We start from the raw sequence: 26,681 nt of genomic DNA, 5'->3' as shown, positions 1-26,681 counted from the left end.
AGGAGAGTATAGCCCGCACCTGGCTCAGAGGGTCCTACGCCCACGGAGTCTCCCTGATTGCTAGCACAGCAGTCTGAGATCAAACAGCAAGTCGGCGGCGAGGCTGGGGGAGGGGCGCCCGCCATTGCCCAGGCTCGCTTAGGTAAACAAAGCAGCCTGGAAGCTTGAACTGGGTGGAGCCCACCACAGCTCAAGGAGGCCTGCCTGCCTCTGTAGGCTCCACCTCTGGGGGCAGGACACAGACAAACAAAAAGACAGCAGTAACCTCTGCAGACTTAAATGTCCCTGTCTCACAGCTGTGAGGAGAGCAGTGGTTCTCCCAGCACGCAGCTGGAGATCTGAGAACGGGCTGACTGCCTCCTCAAGTGGGTCCCTGACCCCTGACCCCCGAGCAGCCTAACTGGGAGGCACCCCCCAGCAGGGGCAGACTGACACCTCACACGGCCGGCCAGGTACTCCAACAGACCTGCAGCTGAGGGTTCTGTCTGTTAGAAGGAAAACTAACAGAAAGGACATCCACACCAAAAACCCATCTGTACATCACCATCATCAAAGACCAAAAGTAGATAAAACCACAAAGATGGGGAAAAAACAGAGCAGAAAAACTGGAAACTCTAAAAAGCAGAGTACCTCTCCTCCTCCAAAGGAACGCAGTTCCTCACCAGCAACGGAACAAAGCTGGACGGAGAATGACTTTGACGAGCTGAGAGAAGAAGGCTTCAGACGATCAAATTACTCCGAGCTACGGGAGGATATTCAAACCAAAGGCAAAGAAGTTGAAAACTTTGAAAAAAATTTAGAAGAATGTATAACTAGAATAACCAGTACAGAGAAGTGCTTAAAGGAGCTGATGGAGCTGAAAACCAAGGCTCGAGAACTACGTGAAGAATGCAGAAGCCTCAGGAGCCGATGCGATCAAATGGAAGAAAGGGTATCAGCCCTGGAAGATGAAATGAATGAAATGAAGCGAGAAGGGAAGTTTAGAGAAAAAAGAATAAAAAGAAACGAGCAAAGCCTCCAAGAAATGTGGGACTATGTGAAAAGACCAAATCTACGTCTGATTGGTGTACCTGAAAGTGACGGGGAGAATGGAAACAAGTTGGAAAACACTCTGCAGGATATTATCCAGGAGAACTTCCCCAATCTAGCAAGGCAGGCCAACATTCAGATTCAGGAAATACAGAGAACGCCACAAAGATACTCCTCGAGAAGAGCAACTCCAAGACACATAATTGTCAGATTCACCAAAGTTGAAATGAAGGAAAAAATGTTAAGGGCAGCCAGAGAGAAAGGTTGGGTTACCATCAAAGGGAAGCCCATCAGACTAACAGCGGATCTCTTGGCAGAAACCCTACAAGCCAGAAGAGAGTGGGGGCCAATATTCAACATTCTTAAAGAAAAGAATTTTCAACCCAGAATTTCATATCCTGCCAAACGAAGCTTCATAAATGAAGGAGAAATAAAATACTTTACAGACAAGCAAATGCTGAGAGATTTTGTCACCACCAGGCCTGCCCTAAAAGAGCTCCTGAAGGAAGTGCTAAACATGGAAAGGCACAACCGGTACCAACCACTGCAAAATCATACCGAAATGTAAAGAACATCGAGACTAGGAAGAGACTGCATCAACTAATGAGCAAAATATCCAGCTAACATCATAATGACAGGATCAAATTCACACATAACAATATTAACTTTAAATGTAAATGGACTAAATGCTCCAATTAAAAGACACAGACTGGCAAACTGGATAAAGACTCAAGACCCATCAGTGTGCTGTATTCAGGAAACCCATCTCACATTCAGAGACACACATAGGCTCAAAATAAAAGGATGGAGGAAGATCTACCAAGCAAATGGAAAACAAAAAAAGGCAGGGGTTGCAATCCTAGTCTCTGATAAAACAGACTTTAAACCAACAAAGATCAAAAGAGACAAAGAAGGCCATTACATAATGGTAAAGGGATTAATTCAACAAGAAGATCTAACTATCCTAAATATATATGCACCCAATACAGGAGCACCCAGATTCATAAAGCAAGTCCTGAGTGACCTACAAAGAGACTTAGACTCCCACACATTAATAATGGGAGACTTTAACACCCCACTATCAACATTAGACAGATCAACGAGACAGAAAGTCAACAAGGATACCCAGGAATTGAACTCAGCTCTGCACCAAGCAGACCTAATAGACATCTACAGAACTCTCCACCCCAAATCAACAGAATATACATTTTTTTCAGCACCACACCACACCTATTCCAAAATTGACCATATACTTGGAAGTAAAGCTCTCCTCAATAAATGTAAAAGAACAGAAATTGTAACAAACTGTCTCTCAGATCACAGTGCAATCAAGCTAGAACTCAGGATTAAGAATCTCACTCAAAACCGCTCAACTACGTGGAAACTGAACAACCTGCTCCTGAATGACTACTGGGTACATAACAAAATGAAGGCAGAAATAAAGATGTTCTTTGAAACCAACGAGAACCAAGACACAACATACCAGAATCTCTGGGATGCATTCAAAGCAGTGTGTAGAGGGAAATTTATAGCACTAAATGCCCACAAGAGAAAGCAGGAAAGATCCAAAATTGACACCCTAACATCACAATGAAAAGAACTAGAAAAGCAAGAGCAAACACATTCAAAAGCTAGCAGAAGGCAAGAAATAACTAAAATCAGAGCAGAACTGAAGGAAATAGAGACACAAAAAACCCTTCAAAAAATCAATGAATCCAGGAGCTGGTTTTTTGAAAGGATCAACAAAATTGATAGACTGCTAGCAAGATTAATAAAGAAAAAAAGAGAGAAGAATCAAATAGATGCAATAAAAAATGATAAAGGGGATATCACCACCGATCCCACAGAAATACAAACTACCATCAGAGAATATTACAAACACCTCTATGCAAATAAACTAGAAAATCTAGAAGAAATGGATAAATTCCTCAACACATACACCCTCCCAAGACTAAACCAGGAAGAAGTTGAATCTCTGAATAGACCAATAACAGGAGCTGAAATTGTGGCAATAATCAATAGCTTACCAACCAAAAAAAGTCCAGGTCCAGATGGATTCACAGCCGAATTCTACCAGAGGTACAAGGAGGAGCTGGTACCATTCCTTCTGAAACTATTCCAATCAATAGAAAAAGAGGGAATCCTCCCTAACTCATTTTATGAGGCCAGCATCATCCTGATACCAAAGCCTGGCAGAGACACAACAAAAAAAGAGAATTTTAGACCAATATCCTTGATGAACATTGATGCAAAAATCCTCAATAAAATACTGGCAAACAGAATCCAGCAGCACATCAAAAAGCTTATCCACCATGATCAAGTGGGCTTCATCCCTGGGATGCGAGGCTGGTTCAATATACACAAATCAATAAATGTAATCCAGCATATAAACAGAACCAAAGACAAAAACCACATGATTATCTCAATAGATGCAGAAAAGGCCTTTGACAAAATTCAACAACCCTTCATGCTAAAAACTCTCAATAAATTAGGAATTGATGGGACGTATCTCAAAATAATGAGAGCTATTTATGACAAACCCACAGCCAATATCATACTGAATGGGCATAAACTAGAAGCATTCCCTTTGAAAACTGGCACAAGACAGGGATGCCCTCTCTCACCACTTCTATTCAACATAGTGTTGGAAGTTCTGGCCAGGGCAATTAGGCAGGAGAAGGAAATCAAGGGTATTCAATTAGGAAAAGAGGAAGTCAAATTGTCCCTGTTTGCAGATGACATGATATAGTATATCTAGAAAACCCCATTGTCTCAGCCCAAAATCTCCTTAAGCTGATAAGCAACTTCAGCAAAGTCTCAGGATACAAAATCAATGTGCAAAAATCACAAGCATTCTTATACATCAATAACAGACAAACAGAGAGCCAAATCATGAGTGAACTCCCATTCACAATTGCTTCAAAGAGAATAAAATACCTAGGAATCCAACTTACAAGGGATGTGAAAGACCTCTTCAAGGAGAACTACAAACCACTGCTCAAGGAAATAAAAGAGGATACAAACAAATGGAAGAACATTCCATGCTCACGGGTAGGAAGAATCAATATCATGAAAATGGCCATCCTTCCCAAGGTAATTTACAGATTCAATGCCATCCCCATCAAGCTACCAATGACTTTCTTCACAGAATTGGAAAAAACTACTTTAAAGTTCATATGGAACCAAAAAAGAGCCCGCATCGCCAAGTCAATCCTAAGCCAAAAGAACAAAGCTGGAGGCATCACACTACCTGACTTCAAACTATACTACAAGGCTACAGTAACCAAAACAGCATGGTACTGGTACCAAAACAGAGATATAGATCAATGGAACAGAACAGAGCCGTCAGAAATAATGCCACATATCTACAAGTATCTGATCTTTGACAAACCTGACAAAAACAAGAAATGGGGAAAGGATTCCCTATTTAATAAATGGTGCTGGGAAAACTGGCTAGCCATATGTAGAAAGCTGAAACTGGATCCCTTCCTTACACCTTATACAAAAATCAATTCAAGATGGATTAAAGATTTAAATGTTAGACCTAAAACCATAAAAACCCTAGAAGAAAACCTAGGTATTACCATTCAGGACATAGGCATGGGCAAGGACTTCATGTCTAAAACACCAAAAGCAATGGCAACAAAAGCCAAAATTGACAAATGGGATCTAATTAAACTCAAGAGCTTCTGCACAGCAAAAGAAACTACCATCAGAGTGAACAGGCAACCTACAAAATGGGAGAAAATTTTCGCAACCTACTCATCTGACAAAGGGCTAATATCCAGAATCTACAATGAACTCCAACAAATTTACAAGAAAAAAACAAACAACCCCATCAAAAAGTGGGCGAAGGACATGAACAGACACTTCTCAAAAGAAGACATTTATGCAGCCAAAAAACACATGAAAAAATGCTCACCATCACTGGCCATCAGAGAAATGCAAATCAAAACCACAATGTGATACCATCTCACACCAGTTAGAATGGCAATCATTAAAAAGTCAGGAAACAACAGGTGCTGGAGAGGATGTGGAGAAATAGGAACACTTTTACACTGTTGGTGGGACTGTAAACTAGTTCAACCCTTGTGGAAGTCAGTGTGGCGATTCCTCAGGGATCTAGAACTAGAAATTCCATTCGACCCAGCCATCCCATTACTGGGTATATACCCAAAGGACTATAAATCATGCTGCTATAAAGACACATGCACATGTATGCTTATTGCGGCATTATTCACAATAGCAAAGACTTGGAACCAACCCAAATGTCCAACAATGATAGACTGGATTAAGAAAATGTGGCACATATACACCATGGAATACTATGCAGCCATAAAAAATGATGAGTTCACGTCCTTTGTAGGGACATGGATGAAATTGGAAATCATCATTCTCAGTAAACTATCGCAAGAACAAAAAACCAAACACCGCATATTCTCACTCATAGGTGGGAATTGAACAATGAGAACACATGGACACAGGAAGGGGAACATCACACTCTGGGGACTGTTGTGGAGTGGGGGGAGGGGGGAGGGATAGCATTAGGAGATATACCTAATGCTAGATGACGAGTTGGTGGGTGCAGCGCACCAGCATGGCACATGTATACATATGTAACTTACCTGCACATTGCGCACATGTACCATAAAACCTAAAGTATAATAATAATAATAATAATAAAAGAAAAAAAAATCTAAAATAATAAAAATTTTAGGAAAAGCAACAAAAAATGTAAGCTACTTTAAATTTATTATTGTCACAGCTCAGTTATTTTTTTGGAGACATTAAAGTAAAACAACAATTACCAATTAGCCCACCTCCCATAATGCTAGTTTTCTATTGCTGTGATTACTATACCCAACAGCACTATTACCAGTTTGGCTATGCCGACACCTCTGATGTGGACACGAACTGGAGCCCACCCTGAGAGAGTATGGGCATCTGTCATGCAGATGATGTGTGTCTTGTTGGAATACTCAACATCACATTTGGCTTCAGCTATGGTGATATGAACATCCTCTATATTTTCACTGTAAAAAAGAGGGAAAACATAACATGTATGTTTTTTTCAAATTTCTAGATCACGCTGTCAAACCCTTTTATTTCTATGTATTATTGCAAAAAAAAAAAAAAAAGACCTGATTCTATCAGCCACCAAAGTGTAGATTGATGCTTTTTTTCAATATTAAGACTTCAAAATATTTATTGAAAAAAAGTAAACAAAGAGGTTAAGAGTCCAGAAAATAGGACTGTAACTAGCAGATGTTCCAGTGTTGGGGAAAGAAACAGTGATTGTTGTTGTTGTTCAGTGATTCTATGTTGATCTCCCAACAGGTACTTTTAAAAGAGATTTTCAAGGATCACTTGTCCGTGTGACATTTTCATCATGTTTGTGGACTTTAGAACTTAACCTCCAGGTAAAAATGCAAGTTCAAGGTAATCATAACTGCTTGAGAAGTTACAATGAGCTTCTATGGTGTATGTGATCTGGTGTTTTGATTTCAGCCTTCCCCACCTGAATAATGATGACAATGCAGTACACAGATTTGAGCCAAATAATGAGTATGTTTGAGAAAAAGAAACTTGACCAATTACAGTGGAATAGAACTGCTGTATGGAAAGATGTTTCTTTGACCCAGTGAAGCAGATCATAGCTGGAGATAAGATGATGGGGAAAGTATAACAAGAAGGTGATTTATATTTGTGATGCTACATACTAGGATTGGGGGCAAGTTGTCTAACCTGTTTAATCTGTCTTCTAACCATAAAACGAGGTAAAAACATCTCAGGAAGTAAGGCAGGACTTCTCTATGGGTAGGCAGGTGGTTGCCACAAAATAAATACTCAATAAATGTTAGCAATTAGTACTATTTTTGCCTTAAGCTTAAGTTACGAGCATATAGGTACACATTGCATGACTGTATTTCTGCACTGTCCGGGCATAGGAGAAAGCAGGCATAATGGCTCAAGTCTGGAAATGCACACTGATGCGTGTTTGTGTGGAGACAGTACCTGAATCCTGATCCCACGACTGTCAGTCTGGTGCCCCCTGCTGTACTGCCTCTCTTAGGAGATACTGCAGTGATGAGTGGAGTCAGTGACACTGCGTACGTAAACAGTCATGGACTGTGACGAATCTTTCCCATTAACCACACTCACTTCACAGGCTTGCTCAGCTCCCGTGCCTATGAAAGGAGGATCAGACTGAATGCAGTTCTGCCATCAGGCCCTGATTCATTTCCAAAACCTCCAAACATTTTCAATAACATCTTCCTTTTCACACAATCATCTTCCTTTTCCAATATACCTAGGCTACATGTGAATAATAGTGGCCTCTAGCAACAGCCAAAAACATTACAAAGTTCATGCTCATTATCAACAGAAGAAAAAGCCCTTCGACCCTCCCGGGGAGACTCTTCCTGCAGAACATTCTACAAACTTGCCTGCTTAGTTTTCCAATTCTAGAGGATCCAACTTTGTAAATTAGAACGGGAAGGAGGGAAGAACTGCTTAAAGGCAGGCACACTGACAACAGCAAGGAATGACAGCTGAAGGCAAGGTCAGAGACAAGGACTACAGAAACCTGATGCAAAAACATAACGAGAAGATGCAGAGCCAGTTTTAAGACAAACAACCTAAAACCTTGACAAGTCTCGAAGCATTGCTACATATTTCTTTTTAAATCAGGATTAAACTCTGGTGTGGAAATGATAAATAAGCTCAGTCATAAAAATATTGCATTTTTCAATGTTCTTTGTTAAGGAAGTCAGAGAAAGAAGCAACAATATTTAGAAAAGCTTCACAAATTTTGTTGATGTTTTAAAAAATGTATTCACACAAAACATATCCTTTATTCTTCTAGAATATTCACATTGTTTAAATATCTTCTAAATTTTGTTAAGTAATAATTAAGATTTGTTGTCCAAATTACCAAATATTTAATCTTCACAACAATCCATTGAATTAGAGTTAATAATATCTCCATTTAATATGTGGAGAAACTGAAGCAGAGAGAAGTTACTTGGCTAGGGTTACACAGTAAGTAACAAAATTGAGATTCAGGGACTCCTCAGAGCCCAGGCTCTTAACTATTAACTAAAAATAAATAAGTAAGAATAAGAATAATAGCAAATTACATATGGTTCTAGACATCATTCCATCCACTTTATGTACATTAACTTATTAAACCTGATAATAATCCAGTAGACTACTGTGATTCATCTTACTTTATAGTTGAAAAAACTGAGTCATAGAGAGGTTAAATAACTTATTCAATGACACAGCTAGGGTTTGAGTTTAGCAATGCACTACTGGCGTTGACACTCATAGCCATTAATGAAATTCCTATCTTAATGGAAGCCTAATACTCTAATGGGAACTAAAAATGTGTTCTCCATTTGGTATGCTCAATAAACTAAGAACCATCAGTTTATACCATAAACGGAAAAACTGCAATTTATTATAAACAATTCCATCTGCAACTTATGAATCTCAAAAGACAAGTAAATCTAGAAAATGTCCTGAAGAAATTGCTTAGAATCAGGACAGTCATAAAGTGATTTAATTACTCCAAGGAATCCAAGAACTTGAAAAAAGAAATTAACTGATCTTTATAAAATTAACTAGTTCTCAAAGACTGCCATTATTTTTTCTGACAACTTACCATTATTAGATGGAATTTCACATAATAATGTTGTGTAATCAGATCTAAGCCTGTCAATTGCACATTCTGAGCCACAAACTAATATAATTGAATTTTGTGGATTAAATCCGGTGCCTGTCACAGTCACGGTTTGACCCCCACCAAAGCTCCCTAGTGAAGACAAATAAAAAGGAAAAACAAAGCTATTTAAAATAAAACCTCTTCTGTGTACATATTTTTTACCTTTATTTTAAATGTTAAAAGTAAGTTACATTAAATGAAGAGTTTCTTAGAACTGAAATTATAGTGCATTATTCTATTAATGCAACTGAATCTCTTTTGATTGTAGTGTTTTAAAATCTTCACTGAGTAAATGTCATATCTGGTAATTTATTTGAACTATTTCAAGGAACTAAAATTTTATTTAAAAAAGATGTCACAAAGGATTTCAGAGTAGGCAAAACATAGACTATGCAATTACTATTTTAATTATAAGTAGATTGGTTTATTTATACTTTCTTAAGGTTTTTAACCAAAAAAAAATTTAAATAAAAAAGATACTAATTTATGTAGAAATACTTACATACCAGTGATGTCTAAACATGATTTAAGAAAAATTTTCATGTATAACTGTCATTTTAAGTAGGATTAAGTTTTAAGTAAATTAATCATACATCACTAAGAAATATAAGGTATTATATTTTAAAGTTTAGTATTTTGAAATAAATAATTATACACTTACATGCTTATTTATTTGCTACATAAAGAAAAATATTTGTACTGTGCTAAAAGAAGTATAAATTTTCATGGTGAAACCCTGTCTCTACTAAAAATACAAAAAATTAGCCGGGCATGGTGGTGGGTGCCTGTAGTCCCAGCTACTCGGGAGGCTGAGGCAGGAGAATGGCGTGAACCTGGGAGGCAGAGCTTGCAGTGAGCCAAGATCGTGCCACTGCACTCCAGCCTGGGCGACAGAGCAAGACTCCATCTCAAAAAAAACAAAAAACAAAAAACAAACAAACAAAAAAACAAAAACAAAAAAACTGGGAATTGTTTTGTGTTTGAGTAACATATTATTTTCTAAATAAAGTTTCTAAATAAGTGTTTACTGAAACAAAATATCTGCAGGTTCCTGCATACTTATGACTACCTTGGCTTGGATTAATATTTTGAATATTAAGCAGGTACTCAAATACAACTGTGGACATGGCTGAGCCTTTTGTCTTATGATGCATCATAACAGGAAATGTGCCCCCAGCATGATCTCCCACGATGCACTGCAACACACTATCATTGGCCATTGTTACATTACACTGAATGTTATTTATCATCACTGAGATTTCCAAGATCTCAAAGCCAAAGTTGGATCCAGTGATCTCAATTTCAGTTCCTGGTGGACCTTAAAAAAAAAAGCGCACAATATAAATATATCTAACTATTAATACACATGCACTTAAAGATATACCTCTTTACTTTTACAAATAAAAGAATAAGCAGTGTTTTAAAACTAATATAAATATTAACAATACATGCTATGTCATACAATACATTTTGACTACAATATAAACTACAGTCTACTGTATATTAATTATAAGTGATTTATCTCAATGTTTATTATTTTTCCAGCCCTTCTGTCCATTCTATTGAGTTGTAAGTTACTAATTCACGCTAATAGAGAATAGAGGAGGAGAAAAGAGCAGGTCTAGAGTTAGGAAGCATGAATGTCTGAGCAGCGTGGGTTAGAGCATATTTTAAGGATGAGGCTTACTATCTTTATTTTTGGTACCTTCCTTCCTGACATTAGCAACTCTTTTGAGGAGAGACTACATTTTTCTTAATTCAAATATTTTTGACAGGTATGACTTGGTAAACAAATTATGATATGTAAATGGGTGTAAGATAGTAAATAGACAAAAAAGGAATTAATTTAAAGACTTGTAGGTGAATGTTGATGTTAATGCCTTGAATGAGTGCACATAGAACAAATAATTAGATTCTGGCTGTTCTCTTGCTTCCCTCTTTTGACAAATGTACATCGAGGGCATTAAACATGTGGAATTTTTCATAGGTTGTTCAAATGAATATTCGCATACCTAAATTTTAGATGAAAATTCGTCAACATAACTTTTTACAAACACAGTGCCCTCAAGTAGTAGTTTGATTTTAATTCAAGTGATAATAGTAAAGAATTACCATATGATTGACCATAGTGAGGATTGCTTAAATATAAATAACTATTTTATTTTCAACATGAGAGATACTAAAGAGATGTTTCATGTTAGGAAAGTTTTTGTTTGTTCGTTTGTTTGTTTCGAAGATGGAGTCTCGCTCTGTCGCCCAGGCTGGAGTGCAGTGGTGCGATCTCAGCTCACTGCAACTTCTGCCTGCCAGATTCAAGTGATTTTCCTGCCTCAGCCTCCCAAGTAGCTGGGACTACAGATGCATGCTGCCACGCTCGGCTAATTTTTTGTATTTTAGTAGAGACGGAGTTTCACCATGTTGCCCAGGCTGATCTCGAACTCCTGAGCTCAGGCAATCCGCCAGCCTCGGCCTCCCAAAGTGCTAGGATTACAGGCGTGAGCCACCGCACCTGGATGGAATAGTTTTAAGATACAATCTAAAGAAAGTTGTATAGGTCTTAACATTTAATTTTGCTTGACATTTTGCCTTTCAAATGGAACAGTGTTGTTCTCAGTGTGCTCTGTCACCTGTCTCTTCAGCAAATAAAACAGCTCAGTTCTCACATGTCTGCAAGTCTCTTATACCTTTGAATACATTGTTTTGAAAAAAAAAAAACAAAACATTCAAAGGCAGAGATGGGAAGAGACACAGTCCATGGAAATAAGAAATATATGCCATTATATGCAACGATTACAACCACATGGGAAAATAAATATGCCATTGCTATTGTTCACATCTTTCAAAATGAGCAAATTTGACATATTAAAGAAGATTTCGACGGCAAACTCCTTGAAGGCAGAAAATACTACTTACCCAAACCTGATACATTTCCTTGTGATGTAACCTAAAAAAGACTTTTCTAAAAGGTTAACATTTAATGAGTTCTTCATTAAATGTACTATTCTAAGTTACATTATATGAATAAACTTCTTTAACTTTATAATGTGTATATGTACCTGCATAAATAAGGAAATTGATGTTTAAAAAAACTTCTCCAAAATTTCATTGCTGGAAATGAAAGGAACCAAAATTTGAACCATTTGAGAGCCAAGCTCTCAACTATTACATTACAGCTTCCTCTCCAGAATTCAGTACATATATAATAAGCATTCTAATAGCTCGAAGATTATCAGAAATAGCACAGCATAATGACAAAGAACCAAGAAGATATATCAACCTATTGTTAAATTAGAAAAATGAGTCATGCTAAGCAATTAAGAAAATCTTATTTTATAATATTTTCTCCATTGAATGTGCCAATTATCTCCTTAAAAAGAATTCTGGTGTGCTAATAAGTTAGTACTCATTTGTAGTTTCATGGAAATAACTCTGAAACACTCTCAATGTAAGTAAGATTATAACTTTTGAATTTTAACTGGAGTTTCTAGCGCAAATCAACATCAATAACATAAATGAATTACCAGTTTTTGTCTATCTTCACTTATTTTTTCCTCATTTGAAATTTAGGTCAAGTTAATGGGAATTTTGTTCCTAAATAGAAGTTGAAATTTGGCTAAAATTGTTATCCCATAAATGTGTGAAAAATAATCGTACAACAGAGACTACACAGAGCTTGAATCCCATGTATTAAGTGTAAGTGGGATCATTTATAAACACACCTTAATAGTTATTTACAAATATCATTCCAATTGTATACTAATAAATATTATCAATACAATAATATCAAGATAATAAGGCAGATATTGGAGTACCTCTGCTTGGGATAATTCCTCTGAGAAATGGAGTATCCTCCAGGGCATATGTAAAAAGTAAAGGTGGATAAGCAACTGTATTAACAAAGATTTTAACACCGACCATTCCAGTGGTCCCAGCGGGAGTGCAGCAGTAGACTTCATTGGGGTTGATGGAAATAATTTGACAAGGGTCATCCCCAATAGTGACTGTAGTGTTGCCTGGATAGAAGCCATTTCCTGTGATCACCAGTGTAGTTCCACCACCAATGCTTCCAGAAGTTGGTGATAGAGTTGCTATTGGGGGGCTGCTGACAGTCAGGTTTCCCAGAGCCAAGCCTTTACTTCCCACCACAACACTAAGAGAATGATGTCCAACTGGAAGAGGAGTCACAAGAGCAGTGATGTTGTTTTCATTAACCTCTATCGCTCTGAACTGTTGATTTCCAATGAAAACAGCAATGTCCTCCAAAACAGTCCCCAAACCTTCTCCTTCAATAAGAAGTTTTACAGATCCTATGATGGAGTTTGGGAAGACTCCTGTTATATAAGGAGTGATGGTTTCTAAATATGAAAAGGTGCAGTTTCCCTGGCACTGAGCAGGCACTCCATGTATTAGAAGATCTACATCCACAAGCTGTTCGGCAGCAGGGGATGTTTCACATTCAATGGCCGTATAATTCACTGATAGAACTTTACATGGGAAATGACCCATAAGGACTTTTACACCTGCAGAAGAAACTGCAAATCCAGAGCCTTTTATGGTCACTCTTGTCATTCCTGTAGTTGATCCTGCATTTGGCAACACCAGGTCAATGTTTGGCAAAAGTACAAATCGCCTATCAAATTCATTGGGCAACGTATTGATAGCAGTGCCCAGGTTGTAGACAGTCAAAGTGACAATTTCCCTTATACCAACATCCATTGAGTTTTGAGGGTCAATATGACATGTAATTGAATCCTCACTACTTTCTTCTACGACACAGGGGTAGCTACCAATTGTAACCTGTAAGTAAAATGAATACAAAATAAAACAAGTCAATACATATCTCCGGTATAAACAAATTTTGTATTAGCAACAACTATAAATTTTAAAAGCTAATCATGTGCAAATAAATATCTTTTATTCATAAATTTAATTTGGGAGGGGCTGATTAAGGCATCTCTTGGATTAAATTATGATTTGTACATAAATGTGCATTGCAACATTATTCATAATAATCAAAAGGTAAAAACAACCCAAATGTCCATCAACTGATGAATGGATAAATAAAAGGTTGTTTAACATGCAATAGAATAATATTAGGTCATAAAAAGAAATGAAGGACTGATACATGGTACAACTTGGGTGAACCTTGAAAACATTATGCTGAGTGAAAAATAAATAAACTTGGTCACAATGGACCACATATTGTATGATTCTATTTACTAGAAATGTCCAGAACAGCCAAATCTATAGAGACAGAAAGTAGATTAGAGATCGCCTTAGGCTGGGATCAATGGAGGGGTTAGGTGTGATATCTAAGGGCTTTAGGGTTTTTTTTTGTTGGGGGGGGTAATGAAAATGTTCCAAAATTGACTGTGTGATGAATGCCAACTCTGTGCCTATGCTAAAAGTTTATGAATTGTACACTTTAAATGGGTGAATTGTATGGTATGTGATATAGCTCAATAAAGCTGGTAAAAATTAAATAACAAGGTTATCATCAAAATACTTTTATTGGGAACATATAATAGAAGTACAAAGGAGGTATTTATATTCTTACCTTATTAGCACATGGGAGATTACTAAAGCCATGTCCAATAATTGTTATTAGTTCATTTATTGTTCCAGCGGATGGAGTAATATTGCTTATAGATGGTGAAAAACAACTTGAAACCTCAAATAGCCATCTTTTTGAATTTTTAACCCTGGTATTGTTCAGGCCACACAGGGGTTCTGTTGCTAGGCAGCCTGCCACAGAGCTTCCCAAGTGCAAATTCTCAGGTCCTCCTTTAGACAAAAGAACTGCCTGTAAGTCATGAATAACATTCCAAAATGATAACCGTTTTCAAACTGTGTTACTCTTTATTTTGATGATGATGGTTTAAATTCTGGTAAATCTTTTTTGAAAAACAAAATGACAAATGGGTCTTAGGCAGTACAAAAATATTAAAGACCTGATCAAAGATGTCACAGTAAAGAGAGAAAACAGAATATAAAATTGATTTATTTTTCAGTTTGTCCAAGGCCAGACCCCATGGGGAAAATAATAACATCATCTTACATTTTAACATATGTCCAGGTACATACATAGTGTCAGAACTTTTTTACATTACATCTCATTGGAGGCACACAAGGATTCTGGGAGAAAGACTGGTAGGAAGACATTAATGTGATCCTTAATTTAGAGGATAAATTCCAGTCTCAGAGAAGCCCAAACCTATTCAAGGTCATGTGGCTAGTAAGATAGAAGCACAGTTAGACCCAGTAATCTGCTACCTGCTCCAGAAATATTACATACACCCTGGGTCACCTGTGTAACAGAGTTTCCATCTTTAACCATCTTACCATGAGCATATGTGGCTTCAGAGCTACCCACAAACAGGTGCAGGGGAATGTGCCTGGTTTCAGCTGGTAAAACATTAATGACTCCTTGGAGAAAAATGGAGTGAGCCTCATCAACATACCCGCTGCTATAATAATGGATTCCAGGTGAAGTAAATTGGTAAGAAAATGAACCTGCCATAAAATGAGATTGTACATAATAAATATAAGCAATTAATGCATATTTGAAAAGAGACTGAAAACAATTTGAAATGATCATTTAAATGCACATACAGATGACAGTTTCTTATTTTTCATGTGTATGAAATGTCAACAGAATGTAGTAAGAAAACTCGCTATTAAAAGCTATCTTGTGTAACGAAATTACATTCCATGAAAACAAGATCCAGCATTGATTTTCTAGAAAACCATGGCAAGTCTGGCATAACACATCAAAATTTAAAGAAAAATTCAACATGAAATGAAAGAAAATTTTTTTTTGTGTGTGAAAGGTTCAAAATCTTACATGTACAAAACAAAACAGACAATCTAAAAGGCACATTTTACACTGAGCTGTCCTATAGGAAACACTGATTTTAAATTGATTTCAGTCAGTCAAAGTTCATCACTTGCTACCAGATTGGTTTGATTTAAACATATATTCCTATTTTATTGCATTTTGCTTTTTCAATATGTTTTTCAATTGGTTGATTATCACAGAATCAATATAAGATATTTCTAATATCAGAACTCACTTGAATATGTATAAAATAACTTGCTTACACTCATTAGTAACATTTTTACTATAGCAATAAAATGCCAAATAACTTACCTTATGCATTTGTGTATATTATTTATGTAAAAATACTGTATTAAATCTACACAAAATGTCATTTTATTACATGTAGGAAAAAGTGGCATGATGCAAAACCCAATAAGCAGAAACACACCTGATGTAGATTTTTGTCTTCCATTTGTGAATCCTTTGCCATCATAAATTACACTTCCAGGACTGGAAACAGAAAAAATCCTATATCCTATCCCTCTAAGAAACGGATGTGTTTGCCAATGCCATGCCACTGTGTCCCCCACAGACACATTTAGGACTGATGGTGACCAGGCATAACCTAATCCATGTACTGGGGGCAAGAATTGAGTCACATTTTAAAAGAAAAAGAGAATTTCTTAATAATTATCTTTGACAACATGGCAATTTATATACAGTCAGTAGTGAAAACATTTTAATCAACACTAAAACTTCATTACTTACATAATTTAAGCACTTAACAAAAACAAATAGAAATAATGGAAAGCAAGGTAATAAGAAGATAAGGAAAAATTAAGTCACAAAACTCCAAAAGCAATGATCAACAGACAATTTGAAAAAAAAAATTGGAAAGTCAACAAATAATTTGCTTAGAAATCTTACATAGAATATTTTTACAGCTATGATCAATTTTAATTGGAATATTCATTTGGAAATCCATGACTGATAATAAACTACAACAATTTGGGAGTTTCTGTACTAGAGCAAAACCAAATGGTAATTCCTGAAGTTGGAAATTGCAAAGTATGGCCTTCTAGACTCAAGTCTACCACTAATTTGCTCTATATGTGACCCTCTATGTCAAGCAGTTACTGCTGACAAATTATAAAAGAAATAACAATACTCAGTCTCTCAATAATTTGAAATATAAAATAAATAAAAATCAAATTAATTTCAGGTTTCAGTGCTTCCATTTTTTCATAGTATATAAATGGTTGATACCTGAATCTTTCCCATTGTTGGTAATCCTGAATATATTCCCAGTTGAATGAAGAATACATTTTATGACATTTTCTGATGATGATGTAACATTGCAAGGGATGGACCCTAGAAAGAATAAATACTGGACATTTTTAAAAAGCAAACATTTTGTCAAATTTTTTTGTGAATTATAGAGATGAAGCATAATTCATCAACAACCAAGACCCTAAAAAAACTCTGCCTTATATAGCAGGATCTTCAGAACTTCTTTTCTGATAGGAATCATGTGTGAGTACTAATTATTTGCAGAACAACTCCTCCACTCTATATGTTGTATACACATTAAATACACAGTAATTATTTATTGAAATAAAAAGTAGTTATTCAGTTTCTCTTTATCACTTTAACCAAATACACTTAACCTTTTTTTTATGCTACTAGAAAAATAAAGCTGTGATTTAGAATATTCACATAATAACTCAACACCTATAGTATATCCTTTAAGCTGAGAAAAATGATAATCACTTTCCTATGAATGAAGCTCTTACCTAACAGCACAGTATTCTCAGCTGATATTGTGCTGAATCCAAAACCCCTTATGGTAATTTCAGTTCCACCAAACAAGGAGCCTCTTTGTGGAAACATGCTGGTCACTTCTAAGACACACTGTATTGAAGAATTTAATTTGTCTCTGAGAAAAAAAATGAATAGATTTTTCAATGAGCTTCCTACTGATTTATCTTGCTAAACTCTTGCTAGGATATGACTTCTTTAGAAAGAGGAAATAATGAAAATTACATTTCTGAAAATTCTAATGGCAGAAGAATTTGAGATGGAAGATCCTACAATATTATGGAAAAATATGCTTATGAGAACTGAGGTCACAAGAAATACATTAGATTTTTAAAAATATTTTATATTTTCATTAGACTAAAACAAAAAGGCAGCTCTGCTTTAAAACTACCAATTAAATCTCACACATTTGAGTAATCAAAGTTTTGTATAATTAATTTGAAGTTATTATTCTATGTTTGTTGAAAACTTGTCAGGGTCTCCCTTCCCACTACTTCAATGAGAGAGTTTTAAATTTATTTTGCTTGGTTATGATGCATCTGCTAAGAGGCCATCAAAATGTAAATGCTTTTCTGATATGACATATTCGACTTCCAAATCCCAACTTCCTTCTTAACTGCAGAGAGGCAGAAAAATTCACGTGAATCACTGTGTTAACTTTTAACTTCCACAGAGTAACCTTGTTATTTCTTGAATCTGAATGTGCAATTTTGTATGGGGTCAATTTCACCCATTATATGGTCAAGCTACAGCACAAGCCAATGCAGAAGCCATGTGAGCTCTGCCCTGTGAAACCAAGAGATGGATGTAGTGCTGAGGTTTATGTTTAATGTTGCTCATCTTCATTTACTTCTTGCAAGATTTTGCTGCAATCATCTCTCCTTCTACTCTGACATTAGCTGTATTGGCATTTTTGTATCCATAAAATTTCAGTATCTTCCTTTTCTAAGTATTCCAAACCAATAACTTCCTCATACTAGAACTAACATTTTATCAGTTAACAAATAGTTTCAGGGAAAAAGAAATGCTAAGTCCTTACAGAAAATAGAGTTGGAGAAAGCCTCTCTGCATCATCTCCTTCAGATCGCCACCTCCTACCCATTTCTTGGCTTAATTGTCACCTTTTCAGAGAACCTTTCCCTGATGCTCAGGATAAGTTACCTCTCTCTATTATAGACTCTTACTGCACCTGGTACCTCTAACTCACAGTATTTTTCACACTTACTATTAAACTCTTGATGTAATCCTCTGTTTGAAATCTCTCTCTCCAAGAAAATTGTGAGCACCATTAATGCAGGGGAGATGCCCCTCTAATCCACTGTAAATCCAGCCAGCAGCACTGAGACCCTAGAAGCTACTTGATATGCATTTCCTGAGTGAATCGAAATCATGTGACATATACATAAGCCTAGTTGTACAGAGAATTTTACAACCTGATCTGAATGGCATTGGTCTCAAAACTATGTGTCATATTGCAGTTGTATGAGATATTCTCAGCATCTTTTGCAAAAGAAAACATAGAAAGGTAAAGAGAACAATTAACACCTAAAGGTTAATGCCCACTTCTTTTCCTATCCCAATTCCACTAGTCCCATGTGTTCCACAACTCTATCAAGTTTATATTCATTATCATACCTTGTTGATGCAAAACCCCAGTTTCTGACTTCTACATAGATATCATGTTTTCCAGGAGACAACTTGGGCAAAAGGCATCTAATATCTGTGAAGTTCCAGTGAAGAATCTGGCAGGTTTTTCCTCCAACATACACCACCATGTTTTGTGTGAGTTCATTTCCAAAATTATAGCCCTTAATTGTTAAATTAACTTCTCCTGGTATTTTAAAATTTAAAAAATAATGCAAAAAGTTCAACTTGTTATCCAGTGTGAAATTTGCATATTAAATAAATCAATTCATCTCTCATCTTTCATTGGATTTAGGAAATCCTAACACTTTGAGAGGCAAAAGGAAAAACAATGAAAGAGTTGGTAGCAGCCACAAAGGGATGAAATGTACATTCAATTGCTCAAAAGGAAAAAAGATGACAAAGTCCTTTTTAAAAAAAAAAACTTACTATTTTTCTCCTTATTGCATATGTTCAATATAAAATAATAGATTAATCGAGGATAAAACATACACACACATAAAACTATAACTGGTTTCACTTTAAGAAACAAAACTACAGAAGAAACTATGCTTCAAAAGCCTTTCTAGAAATGTTTTTTATACGTATGACAAATGACCGATCTTATTGAAGAATTTCTTACCTAGTATTGTTCGTACTTTTGGACTAAAATCAGTTATAATTGGTGTCTGTAAACAATTATAACTAAAAGCATCCCTTGCTGTGGCTTGAAATCCATTGGTAGTAACTGAAATATCAACTGTACCCTCAGTTTTCTAAAATAAGAGGAAAAAAATTAGAAAATATTAATTGTTGAGCTATAGAAATGCAAGGGCTGAAAAGAAATAGATTATTCAGAATAAACTTCTGAAGATGTTTTATTTCAAAGTCATGATCAGTGTCAGTTTTCATATATTTAGAAAGTTGTGGTGTCAAATATAGGTTACATGGTTGAGTTCTCAAAATAAAGTTACATGACATAGTAGTTTTATGGGTTTTATGATCAATTTAAATGCATCTATATTATTGGATTTCTGATGGCTCCACAATATTGTTGAGATGTTCTGGAGAAGCGATTCTCTGATAAAGCATTAGAAACTAAAGTTTGACTTTTTGCTTTTAAAATAGACAGGTATAGTTCTTATTTCTCTTCTCTGACAAATCACATCATTATATCTTTTGAAGACCTCGCTCCAGAATCCAAGACTAAGCACTTGGACCCCCTAAGAAAACCACTTGATGCTTTTGCAGATATAGCATCCATGCAATTCCCAATTAGGAAAAATATTTTTTCACATCTAGTATTTATTTAATCCACACTCAGTGTTTAACTGAATGACATATTGTAAACAAAGTAAGTTTTAGTTTACCACATCCCCTCAATTCTCATCTCCATCATTTCGTCCAAAAAGCAAATTTATTTTTCCTGCAGATTGCAAATACATAATACCCCCATTTATTCTGCTACACTTTTTTAAAAAAGTCAGTGACAGGATTCATTATATTTTGGCAGGTAATAAGGAAACCAGAGTCTAAGTTTAAATTTAAAAACTATGTTTTATGTTCCCCTTCCTGTGTCCCTGGGGCCTGTTGTGGGGTGGGGGGAGGGGGAAGGGATAGCATTAGGAGATATACCTAATGTTTAATGATGAGTTAATAGGTGCAGCACACCAACATGGCACTTGTATATATATGTAACAAACCTGCACGTTGTGCACATGTACCCTAAAACTTAAAGTATAATAATAAAAAAACTATGTTTTAAAAATAAAGAATAATGATTGATTCTAAGATACAATATTCCACAGAGAACTTTACTTTTTTTGTGAAACTGAAATTTTAACACATTTAAACTAAAACTTTAACACATTTAAAAATGTATTCCCGGCCGGGCGCGATGGCTCACGCCTGTAATCCCAGCACTTTGGGAGGCCGAGGCGGGTGGATCACGAGGTCAAGAGATTGAGATTATCCTGGCCAATATGGTGAAACCCTGTCTCTACTAAAAATATAAAAATTAGCTGGGCGTGGTGGTGCAAGCCTGTAGTCCCAGCTGCTTGGGAGGCTGAGGCAGGAGAATGGCTTGAACCCGGGAGGCAGAGGTTGCAGTGAGCCGAGATTGTGCCATTGCACTACAGCCTGGTGACAGAGCGAGACTCCGTCTCAAAAAAAGAAAAAAAGTATTCCTTTTTGAAAACTATTAATTTCTAGATTGACTTTCCTGAAATCTTTAGACTACTCATTTTTTTTCATCCTTAAATTTACCATGGTAAACTCTCATTCATTCTCAAATTCTGATGGGACATCAACTTTTCTGTGAAACTGTTTCTGACGCCCTCTCTCCATTGTGTTTTATGTTTACTTTGTTACTACTTCTATTAACTCAAATGAAATACGTTGTTTAATATTAGCTTATGTGTCTCTTTTCTTCATGATTTTAAGTATCTTGAATGTGGAGATAATATTTTGTCTTTGAATCTTAGTGGAAAGATGTGGAAGAAATAAGTTTTAAGGAGCATAATAGAAACCCTGCAGTTCCTAAGTAAATACATCACTTGTTTCACCCCCCACTCCACTGAATGTTTCCTAATTTATAAGATTTCAGACTTAGGAGGAAAAAATGACTGAAATCAGAGGCCTTACTTTTGGTGTCCTGCAGGTTATCCTGTACAAATCCCCTTCAATCACATTGCAGGTTTCATTTCCAACTAATACCTTTGAATTTTCATTAAAGCCAAATCCAGATAAAGTCAGTAGAGTACCACCTTCATAAGAAAAGCAAACAAAAACAACAACAAAACCAGTTCAATCATAACAAAAAGAAATGTTAGTAAAATTTTTTGAAAATTGTCTTTGGAGAATAGTCTAATGATCCAAGAGATGGACTGGCCAATAGATCAAGGACCAGACTTGAGATGAGTACAATCCCCACCACACACCTGAGCCTGGGTGCTGATGCTCAGAACCATAAAGGAGCTGGGCTAAGTGATTTAATGAAATAACATAGATTTGCAACACACATTTGCTATGGGGCATTGGTAGCAGCATCTGCTATTTTTCACAGTGCCTTCATCCTACGAAAAATTATGCTGCTTCTATTCACTCAACCGTTCTGTGGGTGGAAAAGGAGAGTGAATTAAGACTCTTGCCAAATCTCAAATTTTAATACCTCTAAGTAAAACGAAAACTAAACTTTAAAAATAAGCGATGAAATAATGTAAAATAAAAGCATACCAAAAGGATCAAAATCAAAGCACAAAACCCTAAACTATGCCTGGTAAAAAAACAAACAAATGTACAAAGGAAATGAAGCAGGACAGGAAAAATGTGTTATGTTCTTTCCATCCTCTGTGTTAGCCCTCCTTTCCCCAGTTTGTTCCCAGAACTTTGTCTGGGTCAAGGAGCTCCACTGAGACTGTGGTTACAAATGAAGCAGCTGGTAAGCAGAATAATAACTAATAAATCTTATCTTGACATAATTGATGTGCTTGTTATAGAAACATGTAATAATTGATGATATTAATTCAATAACCTAAGATGTAAGTATAAGCAGCACCCTGACTTGTGCTTTGTAAGAAACAAAAGAATTAGTCAGCCATTTAATCACTGTGCCTTCTCAAAGGAGACTCTCCTTTGTTCTATAAGAGGAAGCTTTGGGATCCTCTTCCTTCACCCTGTACTAGAAACAGCACATTGAACTGATGGAAATGCATGCAATTTTCTCTCTGTTTAAACCATTAACCGTTACCTGCTATGCTTCCAGAATCAGGCCAGATATGTGAGATCTGACTCTGATAAACAAAATAGAACTCTTCACCCCCTATATTCTGTGCTAGTCCAACATCAGCCACGGACACAGCAACTGGGGCATGTCCAGCACTTCCATTCAGCATCTGGCACTTGAGCTCTTTTTCTTGTGAAAAAAAGAAAAAGATGAAGAAAATGGTAAATCAAATAGTTTTATGAGATAAAAGTTATGCTTGCAAATACTAACATTGGCCTTCATTTTTAGATCTCACGAAGTATATCCAAAGAAAACGAATCATATATTAATGGGTGGGGGAATCTTAGGAGGAATAATTCTTACAAACTACCTGAGGCTATGAATCAGACACTCCTAGAAAATAGGTAAACCAATAATGAAAGCAAAGTAAACAATCTGCTTCTGATGCTACTGTACCCAAAACAGACTATTGTCATAATTAAAAAAAAAAACTAGTTTATAAGCTCATTTATATTAATAATTCTAAAATTTTTGGTCAAACATATTATGTCCAAAATTGTGCAAAATACTATGTTTTATCAGGAAAGATGATCAAAAACTAAATGAAGGGCAGGCGCGGTGGCTCACGCCTGTAATCCCAGCACTTTAGAAGGCTGAGGCGGGTGGATCACCTGAGTTCAGGAGTTCAAGACCAGCTTGGCCAACAAGGCGAAACCCCGTCTCTACTAAAAATACAAAAAATAGCTGGGTGTGGTGGCAGGCACCTGTAATCTCAGCTACTTGGCAGGCTGAGGCAGAAGAATCACTTGAACTCGGGAGGCAGAGATTGCAGTGAGCTGAGATCATGCCACTGTACTCCAGCCTGGGCAACAGAGTGAGACTCCATCTCAAAAAAACAAAAACACAGAAACCAAAACAAAAACCAAAACACCAAAAACAAAACCAAAAAAGTAAATGAAAACATTTTCTTACTTTTTTTTTTTTTTGAAATGTGACCATTTAATTCCTCAGCAGAGATGTATGTATGAAAACATAATTTCTATCACTGGTGATAGGAGAATTTGATATTGAGGATTTCATGAGTTGGGAAGAGTGATTTTTCTCTCTCTTTTTTAAAATTATACTTTAAGTTCTGGGATACATGTGCAGAACATGCAGGTTTGTTACATAGATATACACATGTCATGGTTTGCTGCACCCATTAACCCGTCACCTACATTAGGTATTTCTTCTAGTGCTATCCCTCCCCTAGCCCCCAACCTCTCGACAGGCCCTGGTGTGTGATGTTCCCCTCGTTCTCATTGTTCAACTCCCACTTATGAGTGAGAACATGTGGTGTTTGGTTTTCTGTTCTTGTGTTAGTTTACTGAGAATGATGGTTTCCAGCTTCATCCATGTCCCTGCAAAGGATATGAACTCATCCTTTTTTATGGCTGCATAGTATTCCATGGTGTATATGTACCACATTTTCTTTTTCTTTAGAACATCAATAATACAGGTGCAGTATTGACTATTAGAGCTTAACAATGCATAAAAGGTCTAAACTAAAAACAACCGAAAGGATTTGGTAAATGAATTTACTTATGTAATTTCAATTGATTTAAGTTAAGAAAAATCTCCTAGAATTATGAAAGACAACTTTTAGGGAAATAAATAACTATGGCCTTCACTATTTCAAGATGTTAAAAAAATTTGAATGATCTTTAAATTCTACATTAATGGAGAGAGGTTAAATGGGACTGGAAGTCAGGAGATGGCCAGGTCCTCTTCCTGCATGGGATTGTCAAAACATGGGCAGACAGGACCATGGAACACAAGAGAGGCATTTCATACATTTTTGTGTCCCAGAGACACATGGATGCAAGGAAGATTTCATGTAACCTCCAAATGAAGGGGGAAAAAAGGATAAAATTAAACTGTTATAGGATAAAGACCGTACAACAGTGAAATAATCTGTGGTCATAATCAAAGATAAGGCATTATATAGACCAGGTTGCCAATTTCGTGACCCCATAGGGATCATGATAATTGTAATACTGGATCATGATAATTGTACATGATCAAGATAATTGTAATACTGCCCTTTGCTTCCACTTTATCTTAGAGAAGAACAATTAGGCTTAATAGTTTTTAAAAGGACCTACCATCCACAGACAGAAGAGAACAACCTACTGGTCCAACTGAGACTGATACAGCTGAACTAGGAGAAAATCCAGAACCCACTATGGTTAGAATTGTGCCTTCTTCATAGGACCCTAAAAATGATCAATTTAAATAACAATGCTAAAGTTATAAAAATAAAACCTGTTGTTATGAAATCAGACATTTCTCAAATAAAAATAAGTCTATCTTCAAAAGATATAAACAATAAGCCTAACAGGAGAGCAGGGAGAAAAATCCACATTTATTTGTCAACAGCATTTTATTTCCATTATTTCCATTGAATTACTCTATATCTGTTCATATTTTGAATCTGTGTGTTGACAGAGACTAGTGGAAAGAATTATCTGATTGAAAATATGGCATAAGATAAAGAAACAAATTATTCTCATAACAAAGAAATTAAGTAGACATCTCTATATGGTAACTTAGTATATGATGGACTTGCCATTGCAAATTCATGAGGAAAGGATAAACCACACAATTAGTGGTATGGACACTCCCCATTTGAAAAGAAAATAAGATTCCTCTGTTTATGGTGATACACATCTCAAAGTGCCTGAGACAGTTCTGGTTTACACCTGTGTTCCAGCGTCTTAAACTTTAGGTTCTTTCATTCCCTCTCAAAAGTGTCCAGGTTTGATCAACGAATTATAGATAGATAGATAGATAGATAGATAGATACATATTACATATCTAACTGTAACAAATCATATATATATGATCACCCTACTTATGTAACACCATGCACAATATAGAGTCTACATAGATTCAAATAGCTAAGAACAAAAAACAAAACTCAAACATTTTATAGGTAAATATAATCAAATATCTTGATGACTTTGAGGTAGAGATGGATTTCTCAAATATGATACACGAAGTCATGGGGTTGACCATAATGGAATAAATAAATAACCTAGAATAAATCAATGACTTAAATGTTTTTGTAAGCACATTAGCACAGCTAATATACTGAGAGAAGCCACGTGCAAAGGATTGGTAAACATAAAATATAGTAAATGGTTACAAGTAAATTTTAAAAAGACAATTCAATAAAAAAGGGAAAAAGGATGCTAACACTTTGCAGAAGAAATAATCTGAATGTCCAAGAAACATATGAGAAGATGCTCATGTGCATTACTAATAAGGGAATAGAAAAATTTCTAAAAAGTGATAACTTTCACCCATCAGAATAGTTAAAATTAGGAAGCCGATCACTTCCAATATTGGCAAGGATGTAGGGGATATGTTGCTATTATATTTGCTGGTAGTATAGCCACTTGGGAGAGCAATTTGGTCATCTAGTAAACTGAATACTCATACAACCAATTGTTATCCAGTAATACCACGTCTGGGTATATACTCGAAAGAAGCTCTAACACGCATGCAATAGGAGGTTTATACAAGATAGTTCAATATAGTCTTATTGGTAAAAGTGAAAACTTGTAAATAATCTAAATGTCCACCAATAGAGGAACTAGTAAGTTGGTGTACTCATGAAATACTTTAAGGTGATTGATTAAGTGTACATAAAACCACATAAATATATCTCAAAATGAATTCTGAATGACAATAGTAATATGCAAAATAACATTTACATTGTAATATTTCATTTGTAAGCTTACAAAACTGGCAAAATTACTGTGTGTGTGTGTGTTTGTGTGTGTGTGTGCGTTGTATACAAAAGGTATTTAAAATGTCATGGAAGAATACACACACAATAATTAATTACTGTGATTGCCCCTCGAGAGTTACGTAGGGGACTAGGTCTAGGGATGGTG

At 36.0% G+C, this 26,681-nt stretch overlaps 1 protein-coding gene across 1 annotated transcript in view; it reads right to left on the bottom strand.

The window, feature by feature from the left end:
- Positions 1 to 26,681, bottom strand: part of PKHD1L1 (PKHD1 like 1) — a 180,183-nt gene that overhangs the window by 81,833 nt on the left and 71,669 nt on the right. The window contains 16 exon segments of the mRNA XM_063669026.1: positions 5,906 to 6,062; positions 7,045 to 7,149; positions 7,151 to 7,217; positions 8,696 to 8,845; positions 9,825 to 10,073; positions 12,568 to 13,552; positions 14,313 to 14,539; positions 15,098 to 15,268; positions 16,024 to 16,212; positions 16,842 to 16,946; positions 17,369 to 17,511; positions 19,029 to 19,224; positions 19,660 to 19,792; positions 21,660 to 21,781; positions 22,765 to 22,929; positions 24,885 to 24,995. Of these exon segments, the coding sequence (XP_063525096.1) occupies positions 5,906 to 6,062; positions 7,045 to 7,149; positions 7,151 to 7,217; positions 8,696 to 8,845; positions 9,825 to 10,073; positions 12,568 to 13,552; positions 14,313 to 14,539; positions 15,098 to 15,268; positions 16,024 to 16,212; positions 16,842 to 16,946; positions 17,369 to 17,511; positions 19,029 to 19,224; positions 19,660 to 19,792; positions 21,660 to 21,781; positions 22,765 to 22,929; positions 24,885 to 24,995 (3,275 nt within the window).

Source organism: Pongo pygmaeus, chromosome 7 (genome assembly GCF_028885625.2).
Source record: "Pongo pygmaeus isolate AG05252 chromosome 7, NHGRI_mPonPyg2-v2.0_pri, whole genome shotgun sequence".
Classification (NCBI taxonomy): domain Eukaryota; kingdom Metazoa; phylum Chordata; class Mammalia; order Primates; family Hominidae; genus Pongo; species Pongo pygmaeus.
Note: the sequence above shows the minus strand (reverse complement) of the source record. Positions and strands in the feature narration are given on the sequence as shown.